The sequence below is a fragment of the Odocoileus virginianus genome, chromosome 23, assembly GCF_023699985.2.
Source record: "Odocoileus virginianus isolate 20LAN1187 ecotype Illinois chromosome 23, Ovbor_1.2, whole genome shotgun sequence".
Lineage (NCBI taxonomy): Eukaryota > Metazoa > Chordata > Mammalia > Artiodactyla > Cervidae > Odocoileus > Odocoileus virginianus.
Genome location: NC_069696.1, coordinates 5763850 through 5781412, shown reverse-complemented (window position 1 = coordinate 5781412; position 17563 = coordinate 5763850). Strand labels below are relative to the sequence as shown.

The following is a 17563-nucleotide window of genomic DNA, read 5'->3' as shown; positions in this document are numbered from 1 at the left end:
GACCCTGCCTTCTGATGGAAGATGGTCCAGGTCACATTAGCGGAAGGACACGAAAGATGACATAGAAAATGTCTGGAAGATAAAAACATCACATAGTGATTTTTCTGGTTCTACCATTTCTCCTATATTTATCAGCTGCCATTCTTCTGTAAGAAGAACTTCTTCTCATTGATCAATTGGTTGATTACCACTATGGCTCATGGATTTTGGCTATCAGTGGATTATAATCTATGACAATTATTATTTATTTTGATGCCCAACTTTTGTAGATGTGGTCACAGAAACTCTGTTAAGCTGGCTCCTGAGACTCTTGGATAAATTCCTACTATTCTTTGAGTACTTATTTGCTTTCTGACACAACAAAATGTTTTAGGTTCATTTTACACTTTCCATGTCTGTGGCTGAAGATCAACCATTTCTCCAAAGAGCTCTGGTTCTTTTTCATAGAGAATAATATTTAGAAGTCTTGATCTGGGCATTAGATGTTCCTGTTGCTACTGATGTGTGTAAAAATAATCAGATATAGATAAATACAATTTATATAAAAATAATCAGATATACAGAAATACAATTTATATATGTATCTGTGTATTCATTCACTTAGTCGCGTCCGACTCTTTGGGACCCCATGGACTGTAGCCCACCAGGTTCCTCTGTCCACGGGATTTCCCAGGCAAGAATACTGGAGTGGATTGCCAATTCCTTCTTCAGGGGATCTTCCTGACCCAGGGATCAAACCCATGTCTCCTGTGTCTTCAAAATTGCAGGTAGATTCTTTACTCACTGAGCCATTGAAGAAGCCCAGTTTATACATGTTAGAATGCAATATATATTTAGACATGTACATTTCATGTTTCCAAATTTATCTGAGTTTAAAAAAAAATATGGGTCTATATCCACATCTCCAGTTCTATTAAAGACCATAGGGTTGATCCCAGCCTCAGCCCTCCCATATCCCTCTGTTCCCCACCAGTGAGACCCTGGCACCCACGACCTCCATGGAATCTTCAAGGCATCTTAATATTTGCTGATGCCCTTGTTTGTGGTCCATCTTGGACCTCCACTGCGGCCTCTTCCACTGGCCCCTCCCACTGGTCCCAAATGCCTCCAGGGAGGGAGAGGACAAGGGAAATGTTTGGAAGAAGAGAAACCCGTGGGCTTTCAGTGCTCAGGAGTGACTTAACATGGGAGCAGATTTACTGGTGTTACTGAAGCTCTGTCTCAGGGGCATTGACCCCCTTGCAAGAGAAACTGTGTATTAGTGATTTTAAATCTTCCCTAAGAGGGACCTTCAAACTTGTCGTGAAGCCTCAGGGGCCCCAGTCCAGGTGGGCTTTCATCTGGGATGAGGCAGATGCAGAGCTGAGATCAGTTACAGCGAGGTCAGCACTCCAGGCTGGAAGGGAGCCTGATCCTCTAGGTCGGGAGGCGCTGCCAGGAACATCCTCGGGAAGACCTGCCTGTTGGATTCTTACAGCTCACCAGCAAATAGGTGGCTCACCCACCTCAGCCACCTTGAATGGATCCCCAAATGTCAAGTTCCCCAGATGAGGTGCTTGAATGACTGATATGAGCCACGCCCCTTGCAAGACTGGACCCCTTGAAGTCTGGCTGCGTGTAGATGCATTTGGCCAAATTGAATCAGACTGCTGGATTATAAATGTTATTTTCACATACATAGTATATGTTACTTTAAATAGCAGTCATCCTAAAGACAATGTAACCTTCTGTGTCCTTTCTTCTGTGTCTGGAAGCTCATCCACTGTGTAGGGTCTGGCAGGACGGTCGGGGTGGTGAGCACTTTCAGATGAGAAATAACTATAGCTCCCAGTTCTCACCTGGATGGTGTGGCCCAGGCAGAGATGCTGGGTTCCCTGGGTCCAGGTGTTTCAGCCAATAGCCTTCAGGATGGCCAGGATCCGACCTTCCAAAGGGCCTTTCCCTGGGGACTGTCTGGAGACCATGTTGGGGGATGAGGTCTGCTTGGTCCAGCCAGACCTCCGTGGGGCTAAGCCCCCTCTGGGGGGTAAGCGTCAGGGGACTGGAAGTTTTAGATTCACATAATGAGAGCTGGGAGAGGTCTGAAGATCATTTTATCTAACCGGAGTGACCAGGGACTCAACTGGGGCCCAGAGAGGGCCAGTAACTCTCCCAGATCACACAGCAGGTGACAGCCGCTTCCTGGCTCAGTGATCACCTTACAACACGCAGCTATTTTCTCTCCTGTCAGGGGTTCCTGCTAATCAGCTCCTAACCCACCCACAGTCGCTCCATTCCTTAGTTCAATGAGGCCAGGCTTCAGGCGACAGGCTGACCCTTCCCCTGACCCACCCTCGAGAGCCCCTGATTAGCCTTCGGCGCTGTCCCAGCCTCGGAAACTGTCTCCGCTTCCTGTGGCCCGGGAGGAATGGATTCTTGCCCGGAGCTTTTGTCCAGAGTCCCCCGCTCCCCCGCCCCCAGGGACTGTCGTTTGCTGGGAAGTGGCCCGAGGAAGAAGCAGGCGCTGCGCGCGGCGCGCACCTGTGGCACCTGCGTTGGCAGCACCCGCGGCGGGCGGCGTGCGACTGACCCCTCGTGGCCTCCGGAGGTAGCGCAGGCGCCGCCGCTCGCTCCCAGCGCCCTCCCGGGTTCAGACTCGCCGGCTTCCGCGCGCTTCCTTCTTCCAGGTGAGCGAGCAGACCTGGGGTCCGTGCCCCCGGCTTCGGCCTTCTCGCTTGCACTGCCCGCCTCATCTGCTTTGCTCCCTCGCCCCGTCCGCTCCGGGAAGAAAGGCTGGCTCCTGCCGTGGACGTCCTGCGCTTTGAACCGGCTAGGAGCTCATAGTGGGAGGAGAGGGTAGGGCCATCGCGGTGTTAAATTTTGTTACATTTATTTTTTTTTTAATTTTTATTTTTTAATTCTACCAGTTCATTGCTACCCACCCATCTCCCTCCACCCTCGTGCACACATGCTCAGTCATGTAATCCCATGTACTTCAGCCCACCAGACTCCTGTTCATGGACTTTTCCAGGCAAGAATACTGGAGTGGGTTGCCATTTCCTTCTCCAAAATTTTGTTACATTTAAAATGAAAAGTTCGAATACACATGGAATCATATTTCAAAAATCAAAAAACACGAAAAGGGATACTTTGAAAGGTTTAGACCCGCCTCTATTCCACTCGCTCTCCCATCTTTCCCACTCCACCTATTTCTTCCACCTCCTTTATTAGTTTTTTTTTGTTTCTTTGCATAATAAACAAATGCACGTGTAAACTCTGTTTCCTTTTCTGTGATGAAAGGCACACATTGCCCACCTGTCCTGAGCTTTGCTTTGCTTTTAGTTGAGGGTCTGCCCCATCTCCTGCCCCGTCTCACTCAGGGTTTGGGGGTGGGGTGGGGAAGACACCCCAGAGCTTAATAAACAAGGTCCTCTAGGTGACATCTGGGTTCTTTTCTTTCAAAAGTGTGTGTGTGTTAGTCACTCAGTCATGTCTGACTCTTTTCGATTCCATGGACTGTAGTCCGCCAGGCTCCTCTGTCCATGGGATTCTCCAGGCAAGAATACTGGAGTCTGTTGCTATGACCTCCTCTCTTTTCAAATATATGTTAGGCTAAACTCTTGGAACTTCCCCGCCCATCCAGTGGTTAGGACTCCATGCTTTGACTGCTGAGGGTGCAGGTTCAGTCCCTGGGAGTGGAGGAGCTAAGATCCCTCAAGCTGTAAGGTCCGGTCAGGCCAAAAAAGTAAAACAAAAACTCAAAAAGCTAAAACTCTTGCAATATGAAAGTGAAGTTGCTCAGTCGTGTCCGACTCTTTGCCACCCCGTGGACTGTAGCCCGCCAGGCTCCTCCGTCCATGGGATTCTCCAGGCAAGAATACTGGAGTGGGTGGCCAGTTCCTTCTCCAGGGGATCTTCCCAACCCAGGGATCGAACCCAGGTCTCCTGCATTGCAGACAGATGCTTCAACCTCTGAGCCACCAGGGAAACCTCTTGCAATATAATATAATGACATATTTATATTATATAATATATAATAATATATTTGTATTATATATTATATAATAATATCATTCATTCATTGCGTAAATTAGCTTCTTATTATATCTTGCAATATAATATGTATCTTGCGATAATAAGTAGCTAATTTACGCAATGAATGAATAAAGACCCAGGTGACAGAAGCCCTGAGGGCGCGTTCCTGGGCTTATAAGTCAGCGCCTCCAGCACCTCCGCGGGTCAGAGGTTGTGCAAACAGTCACCCGTGTTTCGTGGGAAGCAGGGTCTTCCTTTACATGTCAAAGCTAGAGGGTCCATGCAGGTTAGAAGTAGAAATGGAAAAAAGAAAGTACATGGACAACATTTTGAAGGGAAAAGTAAGAAACCAGACATAATTTTCTGTAGACTCTGCAACACTGCTCAGAGGGGAGTTGGAGGTCGAGGGGATAAGCGCCTCGGCCAGTCTGGGTCTGCGAGCTCCTGGAATGGCCTCTTCCGACCCCCTCGTCCGAACCATCCTGTGATGTTAGGAGCTGTATCTGGGGTCCCAGAGCTCTTCGAAAAACCCACCCTTCTTTACCCCAATAACGTACACATGGCCAAACAGAACAAAGCTGCCCAGAGTAGAAGGTTAAGGGGGCCGGGACCCCGGGGGAGAGTGGCAGGGTTGTGAGCTCCTATTCCAAATGGGCTACAGCCTTGCAGAGTGGGAGACCCACAAGGTAAGGGGTCCAACGTTGATGGACCCTGAGGGTATTAAGTTCGGTGAAATAAATCAGCGAAAACCAAATGCTGTGTGAGCTCACTTATATGTGAAATCTAAGAAACAGAATAACCAAGCTCACAGATCCAGAGAATCAGAGAGAGACTGGTGATTGCCCGAGGCGGGGTGGGGTTGCGAAATGGGAGAGGGGGTCAAGAGGAATAAACTTCCCATTCATTATATGATAAATAAGACGGAGCTCAGACGCGGTCCCCAGAGACCGAAGCAGAACTACAGCTCCCGAGATGCCCCGCGCCAGCTCCACACCCCGACCCCGACACTGAGGCGAGACTACAACTCCCGTGGTGCCTCGGGCGCCGCCGGCCTCTGATTGGCTGCTCGGAGCGAGCAGGCGGTGGCCCATGGCTGCGCTCGGCGAGGCGGCGGCGCGGTGGGCGCCGGGCCTGTGGCGGCGGGCGGTGCGCGCGCCTGTGTGGCTCGGGGGCAGGCGTTTCGCGAGCGGCGGCGCGCAGGTGAGGGCTGCGGATACGGGGTGGGCGGCGGGAGCCCGAGGGGCCTTGCGCGCCGGACTCGGAGCTGGGTTCACGACCTCTGGATGTCACCTCTCCCCGCTTTGGCCGCAAGTGGCGACGTCACGTCCCCTGCGGCCTTGCCACGCGGGTCACTGTCTCCCCGGCTCCCTGTCTCCCCGGCTCCGTCCGCACAGCCGCGTGACCCGGTCGCTCGCGGGGGCGACCCAGGGGCTGGGAACGCGGGACCCCAGGCAGGACCCCAGTCCCCCGGGTCCTGACTTTATCCACTTTCCTGGTGGCGAGAGTGGGAGGAGGGGGAAGTGATGCTGCTCCTTTCGGGGTTAGTCCTGCCCGGGCCACGCACTCCCGGTGTGACTTAAGGGAAGTTACCGCCGCCCCTTGGTGTTCACGGGGGACACCGAAACCCTCGGGTGCTTGAATCCCACAGCTGGACTCCGTATTCGCGGATCCCGCATCCGCGGATCCACCAACCCGCTTGGTGTGTGAGGTTTGCCATCAGCAGTTGGTTGAATCCAGAGGTTGCCTGGTGGCTCAGTGGTAAAGAATCTGGGTGGAATGCAGGAGACGTGGGTTCAGTCCCTGGGTCAGGAAGATCCCCAGGAGGAGGAGCTGGCCACCCACTCCAGTATTCTTGCCTGGAGAATCCCATGGACAGAGGAGCTTGGCAGGCTATATAGTCGATGGTTCGCAAAGAGTCAGACACGACCGAGCGACTAAGCTTGTCAGCGTCAGGGCTAGCCCTTAGCATGCAGTCTTTTTGCAAGAGGCTACCAAGAGCACTTTCTGTGATGTAGGTGTAGTACCTGTCACAGGGACTGCGGAGATGGAGCTAGTAGGAGTGGAAAGAAAGAAAGTGAAGTCGCTCAATCGTGTCCAACTCTTTGCGACCCCTTGGACAGTACCTTGCACCAGGCTCCTCCGTCCATGGGATTTTCTAGGCAAGAGTACTGGAGTGGGTTGCCATTTCCTTCTCCAGGGAACCTTCCCGACCCAGGAATTGAACCCAGGTCTCCCGCATTGTAGACAGATACTTTACCGTCTGAGCCACAAGGGAAGTAGACAGTGTCCCAAATGGTGGTTGTGCTGCTGTTGTTGAAAAGCACATCCACCAGTTCCAGATAAGAAGCAGAAACACAAAGGAGCATCTTAGTTGTCCCTTCATTTCAAACTAATCTTAAAACCACACTTTTAAAAATTGAAGTGTGTGGAGAAGGAAATGGCAACCCACTCCAATATCCTTGCCTGGAAAAGTCCATGGACAGAGGAGCCTGGCAGGCTGCAGTCCATGGGGTTACATGACTGAGCATGTGTGCATGAGGGTGGAGGGAGATGGGTTGGTAGTAATAAACTGGTAGAACTAAAAAAAAAAAATTGAAGTATAGTTGATTTACAGTATTGTGTTAATTTCAGGCATATAACAAAGTGGTTTAGTTGTGTGTGTGTACATATACACATGTATATGTATATACACACACATATATATGTTTTTTTAGAGTCTTTTCTATTATAGGTTATGGCATAACATCAAGCATAGTTCCCTGTGCTATATATTAGTTCCTTCTTTATCTATTTTATGTATAGTAGAAAACCACACATTTTAGCACTGCCACAAATATGAACTTTAATTAGAAAATCTAGCCTGATACCCAGGACTAATTAAAAAAAAATGAAGTGATATAGAATAAAAATACAGAAGAGAATGAAAAGAAAAAAGAATGAGAAGAAAAAAAAATCTAATCCTGTTTCCTTTGCTCTGGGAAACTTCACTTAAAAAAATTAATAGATGTTATTTTTTAGAGCAGTTTTAGGTTTTCAGAGAAGCTGAGCAGTAAGAGTAAGAAGCCCAGACCCCAATCCTCCTGTTTCCTGTTCTTAATGTTGGAGGGGCCTTGACTCAGTAGGTGGCTGGATGCCTGTTTCTGTGACTGCACACTCCTGATCGTTGGAGGTAGAGGTTATACACCCATAGGAATAGATGTGGGAGTGTCATTGCTAAATTGTCCTGAGACCTTCTTGTTCTCAGTAGCAGGGTCTGTGGAGTCTTACGTCTAAGAGAGCAAATGGTATAACTATTTAGAACACGGCCACTCAGAGCAGTGAAACTATGGTCAGCTTTTGCTGTCATCAGCACAAACAAGCTGTCTTATATTTTAACTGTGTATTTAAAAAAGAAATCTAAGAACATTATTATGAACTGCATAGACCTATCTTCCAGAATCAGCAGTTATTAACATTTGGCTGTAGTTGCTTTGCTTATCTCCCTCCACCCTCTTCTATTTTGTGGCTCTAAGAGTTTGAAATGAATCCCTGATTTCTTGTCATTTCAACCCTAAATTCTTCTCTGTGCATCTCTAAGAAAATAAGGATATTTCTAACATAAGCACAATATGTGTGCGATGAGAGTGGCTTGACTTGGCTGACGCAAACAAAAGGAAAATGGCAAACAGGTTAGGTTGGATTTTTCTGACAGTTGAAAAACATCCTGTATGTTAATAGTTCATAAAATAAGAGGTGGGATGAATTTTTAAAAAGAGGGTAGTGTTCAACTTTGTAAATCCAAGAAATGCAGATTGAGAGGAGATTTTTTAACTTTGAAATTAACAAGACATTTGATTCTTAACAAACTCTTTGATATTGTGAAAACCATCTTTGGCAAGGGCACCAGGGTCCATGTGAGCTGATACATGTTTTGGAAGATAGCTTGTTAGTAGCTGTTCTGTCATTGAAATGTCTGTACCCATTTGGCTTACTACTCTTTTAAGAATTTAACTTAAGGAAATGTCCATAATATGGAAAAATCATAAAGCGCGAGGAGGTTCTTTATAACGTAACTTGTAGCAGCAGAATATGAGAAAACCTAAGTGAGATAAGGGAAACCTAACATTACTGGAATATTCACTCAGAATATTATGTAGCCAGAAACGTGGAGGATGTAAGGCTGTATGTATTGATGCCGAAAGAAAACCAAGAGAGACCAGTGAAAAGAAGATGGGAAAAAAAGCACAGCATGGAGCCGTTAGTGTGTTGACGAAAAGATGAGAAAGTAGCACCATCCAGGAAGGGTTTCTGGAAAATACCAAGAGAGGTTGGCACTGGGTGGAAGAGGAAGGCGGAAACTTAACATTTTTTTTCTGTATCATCTGTAGCGATTGAGTGTTTTTTAAAAGCTCTGTGTGTGTTGTTATGGTAATACTTAAAAGGTAGTTATGAAGGCTGTTGTAATAGATTAAAATGTTTCATGTCAACTAAAAAGAACAAGATACAAAATCATACATATGAGGTGCAGCCTCAGCCACCTAAGAAGCATAAGACTAGAAAAAGGTGATTAAAAGAAATACTGATCCGTCGTGTTCAAGTCCTGGGCTTGTTTCTGAATTTTTCTATTTTCCAATTAAAAAAATTCCTTTCGGGACTTCCCTGGTGGCTCAGTGGTAAAGAATCTGCCTGCCAACGCAGAAGACGGTGATTCGATCCTTCTCAGGGGAGATCCCACATCCCGTGGAGCATCTAAACCCGTGTACCACAACTGCTGAGCCTGTGCTTTGGAGCCGGGGAGCTGCAGCTACTGAGCTCACCCACCACGTCAACAAGAGAAGCCACCGCAATGAGAAGCCCACGCATCACGACTAGAGAAACACACAACTAGCTTTCTCACTGCAACTAGAGAAAGTGCATGCAGCAACAAAGACCCAGCACAGCCATAAATAAATAAATGAAATTAAAGTAATCCTTTATATCAGTTATGCAAAAATAACTTTAACCAAGTAGTTACATGCTTAAAAATACCTGAAAAGGCCTCACTCTCTATTGCAGATGGATCTGCCTGGCCAGCAACCCCGAGTCCTCCTCTGGAATCCGCGGCCCGGGCTGGCCCGAGGGTGGGGATGAGGCCTCCCCCAACCTCCTGCCCCTCTACCTGACTCGGGCCGCTCTCGTCTCCCCTCCGTGCAGAGCCTGCCCACCTTTGGGTTGCTGTTGGATATTGATGGGGTGCTGGTGAGGGGCCACCAGGTCATCCCCGCCGCGCAGGAGGCCTTCCGCCAGCTGCTGGACCCCCAGGGGCAGCTGCGGGTGCCTGTGGTCTTTGTCACGAATGCCGGGAACATTTCACAGTGCAGTAAAGCCGAGGAGTTGTCGGCCCAGCTGGGCTTCCAGGTGAGGAGATGGTGGAGTCTAGAGGCTGAGGACCCTCCCCCCAATGGAACCCCCTCTCCAACACTGACTGCGCTCTTGCCCTGGGGTGGGGGACAGTGTGGATGAGCCAGGGTAAACCTCCCAGACCCGCTGCAAAAATACCTTGAAGCTCAAAGGCCAGGCTCCGGCAGAGCCCCATCAACAGGATCCTCTTTTATGAAAACGAGCATCATGGACTTGGCCATTTCCATCTTTCCTCCCGGGCCTCAGGGTCACGTGTTTCTGAGTGTCCATGTCCCAGGGGGATAGTGAGGTGACAGCTCTCTTTTCTCATGAGTAGGATGGCCCAGTTCAGTGAGCTCTTGTCTCTCGCCTGCCAGCAGCTCCCACTGCCCCAGCATCCACATGGCGTGTGTTGGCAGTGGATCTGGGTTTTGGAAAGAGTCCTCATGAGACCTAGAGAGTAGAGCCATTGCCGAGCGGCTGGGACACTGCTTGGGGACAAGGCCGGTTCTCCCCCTGGTGTCCAGACAGTGGGCCTTCGAGGTCACCATTAGCATAAATGCTGAGAAGCCAGGTCTTTACTTAGAACTGAAAACCTGCAGAGGCAGAGGCAGAGGCAGGTCTGAGCTCGTGCAAGAACCCTGTGGTTCTCCAGCAGGGCTGAGAGAGTGGGGTGTGGAGAGCGGGGTGGGCAGGGCCCGTGGTGGCCACAGCTCCTGCAGGCTCTGCTCTCCAGGCCCCTCACCCACGTTGGGGTAGCTCCGGAAGAGCTGGGCCCCTCCGGGCCAGTTTCTCCTACCCGTGTCCCCACTGCTCCCGACACTGCCCTCGCCTGCCCTCACCTGCCTGTCCTCTGCTGTCCCTCTCTTGGCCGCCCTGCAGGTGGAGCCCGACCAGGTGATCCTGTCCCACAGCCCCATGAAGCTCTTCTCACAGCATCATGACAGGCGGATGCTGGTGTCTGGGCAGGGGCCCCTGGTGGAAAACGCTCGAGCGTATCCTTCTGCTGCTTCCAGCTCTGCTGTCCTCGCCCGGCCGAGGGGACTGGGGCCAGACCTGCCCGGTGCCCAAGGGAGGACGGAGGGCGGCTCCCAGGTGTCCAGCCCTTGCGTCCGGGGTTTCCTGAAAGCCAGCCCACCGCTTTGGAGCCTGCTGGGCAGCTCCCTGGAGAGTCTGACTTGCCCCGGTCCGAGAGCCCGGGCGGTTCTGTGGTTCAGTTTGGGCCCCGTGGCTCCCTGTGCTCGGTGTGCATCTGCATGGAGCTCACCCCCAGGCATGTGCTCGTAAGGGTCAGTCCCCGCTCTGAAGCAGCTTGTTCACCTGCTGCTCCTGCAAACCCGAGCAGAGCACCGCCGTGGGCAGCCGCTCCCGGGGGGCCAGAGCAGTACACGGCTGCTGCTTCATCAGGGCTCCTGCTGGAGCTGGCAAAAGGGGCCTTAGGACAGGAGCACGGCAGAGAGTGCTGGAGGGTGAGGCTGCAGTGTGTCCCCCACCCGCTTTAGGCTGAATCTGGTCCATTGTCCAGGTGCCGTCCGGCCTGGCTTCTCCAGGCTCTGCTCAGCCAGCCTCCTTCTCATCGAGGAGTCTTCTCTCAGCCCTCTCAGAGCGCTGGTGCTCCCGGCTCTGGGCCAGTGTGAGCTCGGGGATTGGGCTTCCTGTGTGCCTCTGCTTGAGGGTGCCCACCGCCAGCGCTCATGCCTGCATGCAGTGCCCTCTGGCGCGTGCTGGCCTCATGCGCTCTGTCCGGGGTTGAGGCATGCTTGATCGGGTTGGGGGTGCTTCCTTTACTTTCAAAGGCATCTCCCCCTGCACTCTGTCCTGGCCACTTTGCTTCCTGACCTCGCTGCAGACTGGGTTTCAAGCACTTGGTCACAGTGGATGAGCTGCGGGCAGCCTTCCCCGTGCTGGACATGGTGGATCTGCAGCGGCGGCCCAAGACCACGGTAATGGGACATGATTTGGCCCCCCTCGCTGACCCTGCAGCCTTGCCCCCAGAGAGCAGGCTGCTTGGAGGGCACAACTGGCTGAGGACTTAGTCCCTAGATGCGCGGGGTGAGGACTGTTCTCTCTCCTTCCAGAGCCCTCTCGTCTCCTCCAGCTGGCAGCTTTGTGCTTTACCAGCTCTCCCAGGGTCACCCGGGAGGACCCTAGCCTTTGTTGAGTTGATCGTGGCTCTGTGGTCCTAGGGCCCCTTACAAAGACGGCTGTCGTGGTGGGATGGCTTCCTGGGAAGGCGCACTTCTGAGCATCTGCCGCAGCTCCTTTTGGGTTTGGCTCATACTTGAACCTTCTGTCTTCTGGCCAGTGGCCACGGGGCCTGTCACTGACCCTCTGGGGTGCCTGCTGTCTCCTGCCGGCCCTTCGCCCTCCCCCTCCCCGTGTGAACTCTGTCGCCCACACTGCAGCATGATGGCGCAGTTGTTACAAAGCAGACAGGCCTGCTTCTGTTGGGCTGCGTGGCTCCCGTCCCTCCCCTGCCCCCGAGCCACGCACAGTGTGTCCTCAGCCAGGCGTCACCCCAGCTCTCAAGACAGTGCAGTGACAGCCCCCCGGGACGTGCTCAGCCCAGGTCTAAGCTGGTCGCTGGCAGAGCCGAGCCCTGGGCAGCTGTTCCTGGAAGGCATGGGCCCCAAGACGGCAGTCAGTGGGGGCCCCGCCCCCGGAGTGACACCAGGCTCCTGTCCCTCCCGGCTCGTCTCGTTCTCGGCCACCTGATTCCAGACCCTCACCTCCCATCCTTGCTGGCTGACCTTCACACGTGGTGCACCCGCTGGGTGCTCTCACCCTTGGCCTGTCAGCTTTTCCTTGGCCTGGGCTACACTGAGGGACCCTCTGTCTGTCGTCACATGTCCCACCCCCTGGAAACCAGGCGTGGAAGGTGACCATGGCATTGATGGCCTCTTCTCTGTCTCTTGCAGACGCTCCCAAGGAATGACTTCCCTGTGATTGAAGGTAATGAGGTCCCTGTGTGATGCGGACAGTTTGGGGCGGGCTGCTGGACGCTGGGCTCTGGTCTCCATCTGCCATTCACCACCTCTGAGACATTAGCTGCTAATCTTTCCTATCCCATGCCACTTGCCTCGTTATTCCAGAAAAATCGTAAATGTAGAAAATCTAAGTGGAAAGGTACCTAAGGTAACCTGGTCCAGTGTTTCTCAGCCCTGTTAAACCCAGTTCTGCCTGGGTAACAAAAATATTATATTGTCCCACTTACTATTCCAAATGATCTCATAGATAATATGACTTTCCTATACACAAATGTTATGGAGAAGGAAATGGCAACCCACTCCAGTATTCTTGATTGGAGAAGCCATGGACGGAGGAGCCTGGCAGGGCTACAGTCCATGTGATCACAAGAGTCAGACACGACTTAGCGACTAAACCCCCCCCCCCACCCCGCCACCACCACACACAAAGATTAATTCACTCTAAAGCCGTAATTGTATGGAGAAATAAACATTTTTTAGTAAGGTATCTGCATCTCAGTATGTGATAATTACCCAAGAGAACATAGTTAAGTAGCAATATGATCAGAATCCCCAGGAGTGTCACAACTAAAAATGCAGTGTGTTCACAGGTGTGTAGGTGTGCCTCGGTGTGACAACGCAGTGTGTTCACAGGTGTGTAGGTGTGCCTCGGTGTGAGATGCAGTGTGGTCACAGGTGCGTAGGTGTGCCTCGGTGTGACAAATGCAGTGTGGTCACAGGTGTGTAGGTGTGCCTCGGTGTGACATGCAGTGTGGTCACAGGTGTGTAGGTGTGCCTCGGTGTGACATGCAGTGTGGTCACGGGTGTGTAAGTGTGCCTCGGTGTGACATGCAGTGTGGTCACAGGTGTGTAGGTGTGCCTCGGTGTGACAAATGCAGTGTGGTCACAGGTGTGTAGGTGTGCGTCGGTGTGACCAACGCAGTGTGGTCACAGGTGTGTAGGTGTGCCTCGGTGTGACAAATGCAGTGTGGTCACAGGTGCGTAGGTGTGCCTCGGTGTGACAAATGCAGTGTGGTCACAGGTGTGTAGGTGTGCGTCGGTGTGACATGCAGTGTGGTCACAGGTGTGTAGCTGAGCCTCGGTGGGACATGCAGTGTGGTCACAGGTGTGTAGGTGTGCCTCGGTGTGACATGCAGTGTGGTCACAGGTGTGTAGGTGTGCCTCGGTGTGAGATGCAGTGTGGTCACAGGTGTGTAGGTGTGCCTCGGTGTGAGATGCAGTGTGGTCACAGGTGTGTAGGTGTGCCTCGGTGGGACATGCTGTGTGTTCACAGGTGTGTAGGTGTGCCTCGGTGTGACATGCAGTGTGTTCACAGGTGTGTAGGTGTGCGTCGATGTGACATGCAGTGTGGTCACAGGTGTGTAGCTGTGCCTCGGTGTGACATGCAGTGTGTTCACAGGTGTGTAGGTGTGCCTCGGTGTGACGTGCAGTGTGGTCACAGGTGTGTAGCTGTGCCTTGGTGTGACATGCAGTGTGGTCACAGGTGTGTAGGTGTGCCTCGGTGGGACATGCAGTGTGTTCACAGGTGTGTAAGTATGCCTCGGTGTGACTCAGAAGTTAGGGACAGTGTCATCACTGGTGACCTGCTTTTCCCGATTGGGGAATAAATCTTAGTAAAGTTTTGAAGAAATGAAGTGCAGTCTTCTCATGACTAACATGATAGTTGCATTTTTAGAAAAAAGTCCGTGTTTATGAAAACCCTACCAAAAAATACGTTGTGGGGAATGGAATGAAGATTTAGGCACAGCTTGTGATAAGCAGGTTCTCCTGTGTGTCAGCTGTTGGTAGACCTGGGGGCCTGACTGTGCAGGGCTGTCCGGAGCCCCTCGCGTCCCGGCCCCTCCCGCAGCCTTCGGCAAGTGTCAGTCCCCGTAACAATGAAGACAGCTCCCCGGGGCGCGCTGCCCGCCGGGCTGTGGACTGGCCGTCTCCTGGTCTTGAAGCTGGCCCCGGCGGCCTGCGGGCAGCTCAGCTTGCGTGCTCTCCCAGGTCCCCGTGTTATCCTCTGCACAGCAGTGAGTGTCGTCCTTGTGTAGTTGAGGAAGCCGAGGCTGAGACATGCTGAGAACTAGCCTACAGTCCCAGAGGGATGTGGGCAGTGTCAGGCCTGTGACCCTGTCTCCCCACCGTGTTGCAGTCCCTGGGGCTGCAGGGACGTGACTGGGTGACTGAGGTGCTGGGCCAGAGTCGGTCAGCAGGCGCTGCTGCTTCTCTGCTTTTAACACTCGGGATGGCCCGGTGAACGCATGAAGGAGCCCTCAGGAGCTCCTCCTGGCTCGGCTTTGTCCACCTCCTGGGACCCATGCCCTCTCCAGGGCCAGGCATGGCGGGACTCCCAGAGGGGCTCCCCGCACCCTGGCTCATGCTCCGCGCTCTGCAGGGGTGCTCCTCCTGGGGGAGCCCGTGCGCTGGGAGACCAGCCTGCAGCTGATCACAGACGTCCTCCTCAGTGACGGGAATCCTGGCACGGGTCTGGCGACGGCCCCCTACCCCCACCTTCCCGTCCTGGCCAGCAACACGGACCTCCTCTGGATGGCTGAAGCCAAGATGCCCAGGTGAGGACACGGGGTCCCCGCCTCCAGCTGCTGGTGGCTCCTCAGCCATCTGGGTGCTCTGAGCTCAGACCCCTTCCTCAAGGCCCCGGGTTGCCATGGTAACCTGGCCTCTGGGAGGGTCTCCAGGGTCACATCACATACTGAGTAGTAAAAGGAACACTGCTGCTTACTGAGCACGGGAGGTGGATCGAGGTGGGGGTTACCCCCCCGCTTGACCGCCAGAGTCCAGCAGAACGGCTCCTTTTGGCTCTTGGAGCCCAAGCGGTGCTCAGCCCCTGTTATCCGTGCCCTCCCCTCCCCGCCCCGCCTTCGCCCGAGGTGCTGGTTCTCCCACTTCTTGGTGTCCTTCTGCCCGTAAGACGCTGGGGAGGGAAGAGGATTTTGAGGCCTTTGGCCCCGGGGAGGGCCTTCACTCAACTCTGCCCGGCCGGGCTGCGCACAGCACAGACCCACAGACCGCGGTTTTGCTGACCCTCAGGTGACCTCCCTGGAAGGGCAGCTGCTGGTGCTGTTGGGCTTGTCTGGGGCCACAGGCGAACAAGTGACCTCTCTCCCCCACCTGCCTCCGGGTGAGCTGTGCAGTGGGTCCTTCGCTGGTGCGGGGGCCAGCCCTGAGCCACTGCGCAGCCGCCCAAGGGGGACAGGTCAGGTCACTGTTCGCTCTCGTTGCTTTCCTAAAGGGTAGTTCTGCAGCTCGCGGTCAGGCATGTCTTCTAGAACATTCTTCCTAGAGTTCAGGTTTGTTGACGCTAGGTGAAGGGAGCAGGTTATGTAGGACTGAATGGCTGGAGGCGACTTATGGTTTATAAAGCCAATTTGATGTCACCTGTTCATTCAGTAATGCCAAAACTGAAACCTCCCTGGCAGGTTTGGCCACGGGACCTTCCTGCTGTGCCTGGAGGCCATTTACCGCAAGCTGACTGGCCGGGAGCTGCACTACACGGGCCTCACAGGCAAGCCCAGCCTCCTTACCTACCGGTACGCAGAGGGCCTGCTGGCGCGGCAGGCGGAGCGGCGGGGCTGGGCCGCCCCCATTCGGAGCCTCTACGCCGTGGGGTGAGCCCTGCGCCCTGCACACCTCATGTCCCCCTCCTCCCCCGTGCTCATGCCCTGGCCCCCCTCCACCCCGAGTGGACAGCACCCTGCCTGCTGCCCACCACACTGAGCTGGGTCCTCTCTCCCCAGCGACAACCCCATGTCCGACGTCTACGGGGCCAACCTGTTCCACCAGCACCTGCAGACGCAGCAGGAGGGGGCGGCCCGGAGCTGCGCCTCCATCTTGGTGTGCACGGGCGTGTACGGTCCTCAGGCCCCCAGCCCCACCGCGCCCGCCCCGGGCAGCGAGGGGTCTCCATTCCACGGACACCGGGACTTCGGCTTCAGGCCCGAGCTCCTGCAGGCAGCCCACGTGGTCAGCGACTTGCACGAGGCCGTGCGGCTAGTCCTCCACAAGGAGGGCTGGGCTCTCTAGGGCCTTGGGATGGGGGTGGGATGGGGGTGGGCCTGCCGGCTGCCCCCCAGCCCCTCCCCTGCCCCTGCAGACAGCGTCCTCACCCCGTGGGGTCTCCTGCAGAAAGGAGGTGCTGTGGGTCTCTGCCCGCTGCCAGCATGGGCTGTGACTCTCAGACACTGTTTCATATGGTGTTTTAACTTGCTGCCTAGAGACTTTGGACCTATTTTTTTTTAAGTTAAAATAATTGTATAATAATAAATACTCATTTTGCTGTGTCTTGTGATGCTGTGTCTGGAATGCACTAAAAAGTCCCATGGGGAAGGATGGTGGGGGAGTGGAGTGGGTGACCTGAGGCACTGGTGAGACCGTGGACCCCAGCCCCCTGCAGTCTGGGCCTCAAGCAGTCTGTGCAGGACTGAGTCTGGCCCAGGCCTCGCCACGGACTTAACCACTTCCCTGATGTGGAAAGAAAGAGGGGCCTTTCCTACGGTGACTAGAAACTGTCTCACGTTCCTTGCTAAGTTCTTTCAGTCATCCCGGTCATCCCATGCCTCTCTTCCAGCATTGTGGCCCCCACCCGCCATGTGCCTGCCCCCAGCCAGCCCCCATCCTACTGCAGGAGGGTCACAGCCCGCTGCTCCCTCCCTCCTTCAAACTCTTCCCTGGCTGCTCCTGGGAGGGGCGAGGGGGAGGGCGAATGACATGTGCCCCGTCCCTGAGCAGGACCATGTCCACAGGCCCTGCAGGAGACCCGCGCCCCCACCTCCAGGCAACAGCAGCTCCTCCTCACAGGCAGCCCACCCTCGCCTGCAGAACCCCTCCAGCCCTGACACCCCCCACAGCCCCAGTCAGAGCGGAGCTTTGATCTGCTGTCTTATCAGCTCCCCACCCCCCAGTCAGGTTACTCTAGGGCTCCCACAGGCCATCCTGCCTCAGAGCCTCTGCACTTGCCATTCCCTTACTTCCCACATCCGTGAAGCTCCATCCCTTTTTCAGGATCTGGGGAGGGACTCCCTCAAATTCCTGTAAAAACAGGGCCTTCCCTGCTGGTCCAACAGGTAGGACTCCGGCTTCCACTGCAAGACGCAAGGGGTTCCATCCCTGGGTGGGGAACTCAGATTCCTGGTGCAGCAAACAAAAACAGAAAACAAAATCGCTTTCTCCGCTGTCCTGCATCACCTTCCCTGAGGTCCCCA

General features: G+C 53.7%; 1 protein-coding gene across 3 annotated transcripts; it reads left to right on the top strand.

Moving 5' to 3' along the window:
• Positions 1-5089: 5089 nt before the first annotated feature.
• Positions 5090-16642, top strand: HDHD5 (haloacid dehalogenase like hydrolase domain containing 5). Of its 3 annotated transcripts, none has more exons than XM_070453276.1 (8): positions 5090-5214; positions 9187-9390; positions 10255-10367; positions 11222-11315; positions 12291-12324; positions 14740-14914; positions 15782-15867; positions 16100-16642. In XM_070453276.1, exons 1-8 carry the CDS (start codon positions 5104-5106, stop codon positions 16354-16356), a joined length of 1074 nt encoding a protein of 357 aa, XP_070309377.1. In that variant the 5' UTR covers positions 5090-5103; the 3' UTR covers positions 16357-16642. The 3 variants fall into 3 exon arrangements, with proteins under 3 accessions (XP_070309377.1, XP_020752209.2, XP_070309378.1); XM_020896550.2 differs by having other exon boundaries at positions 15782-15970; XM_070453277.1 differs by lacking the exons at positions 10255-10367; positions 11222-11315 and having other exon boundaries at positions 15782-15970.
• Positions 16643-17563: the final 921 nt, after the last annotated feature.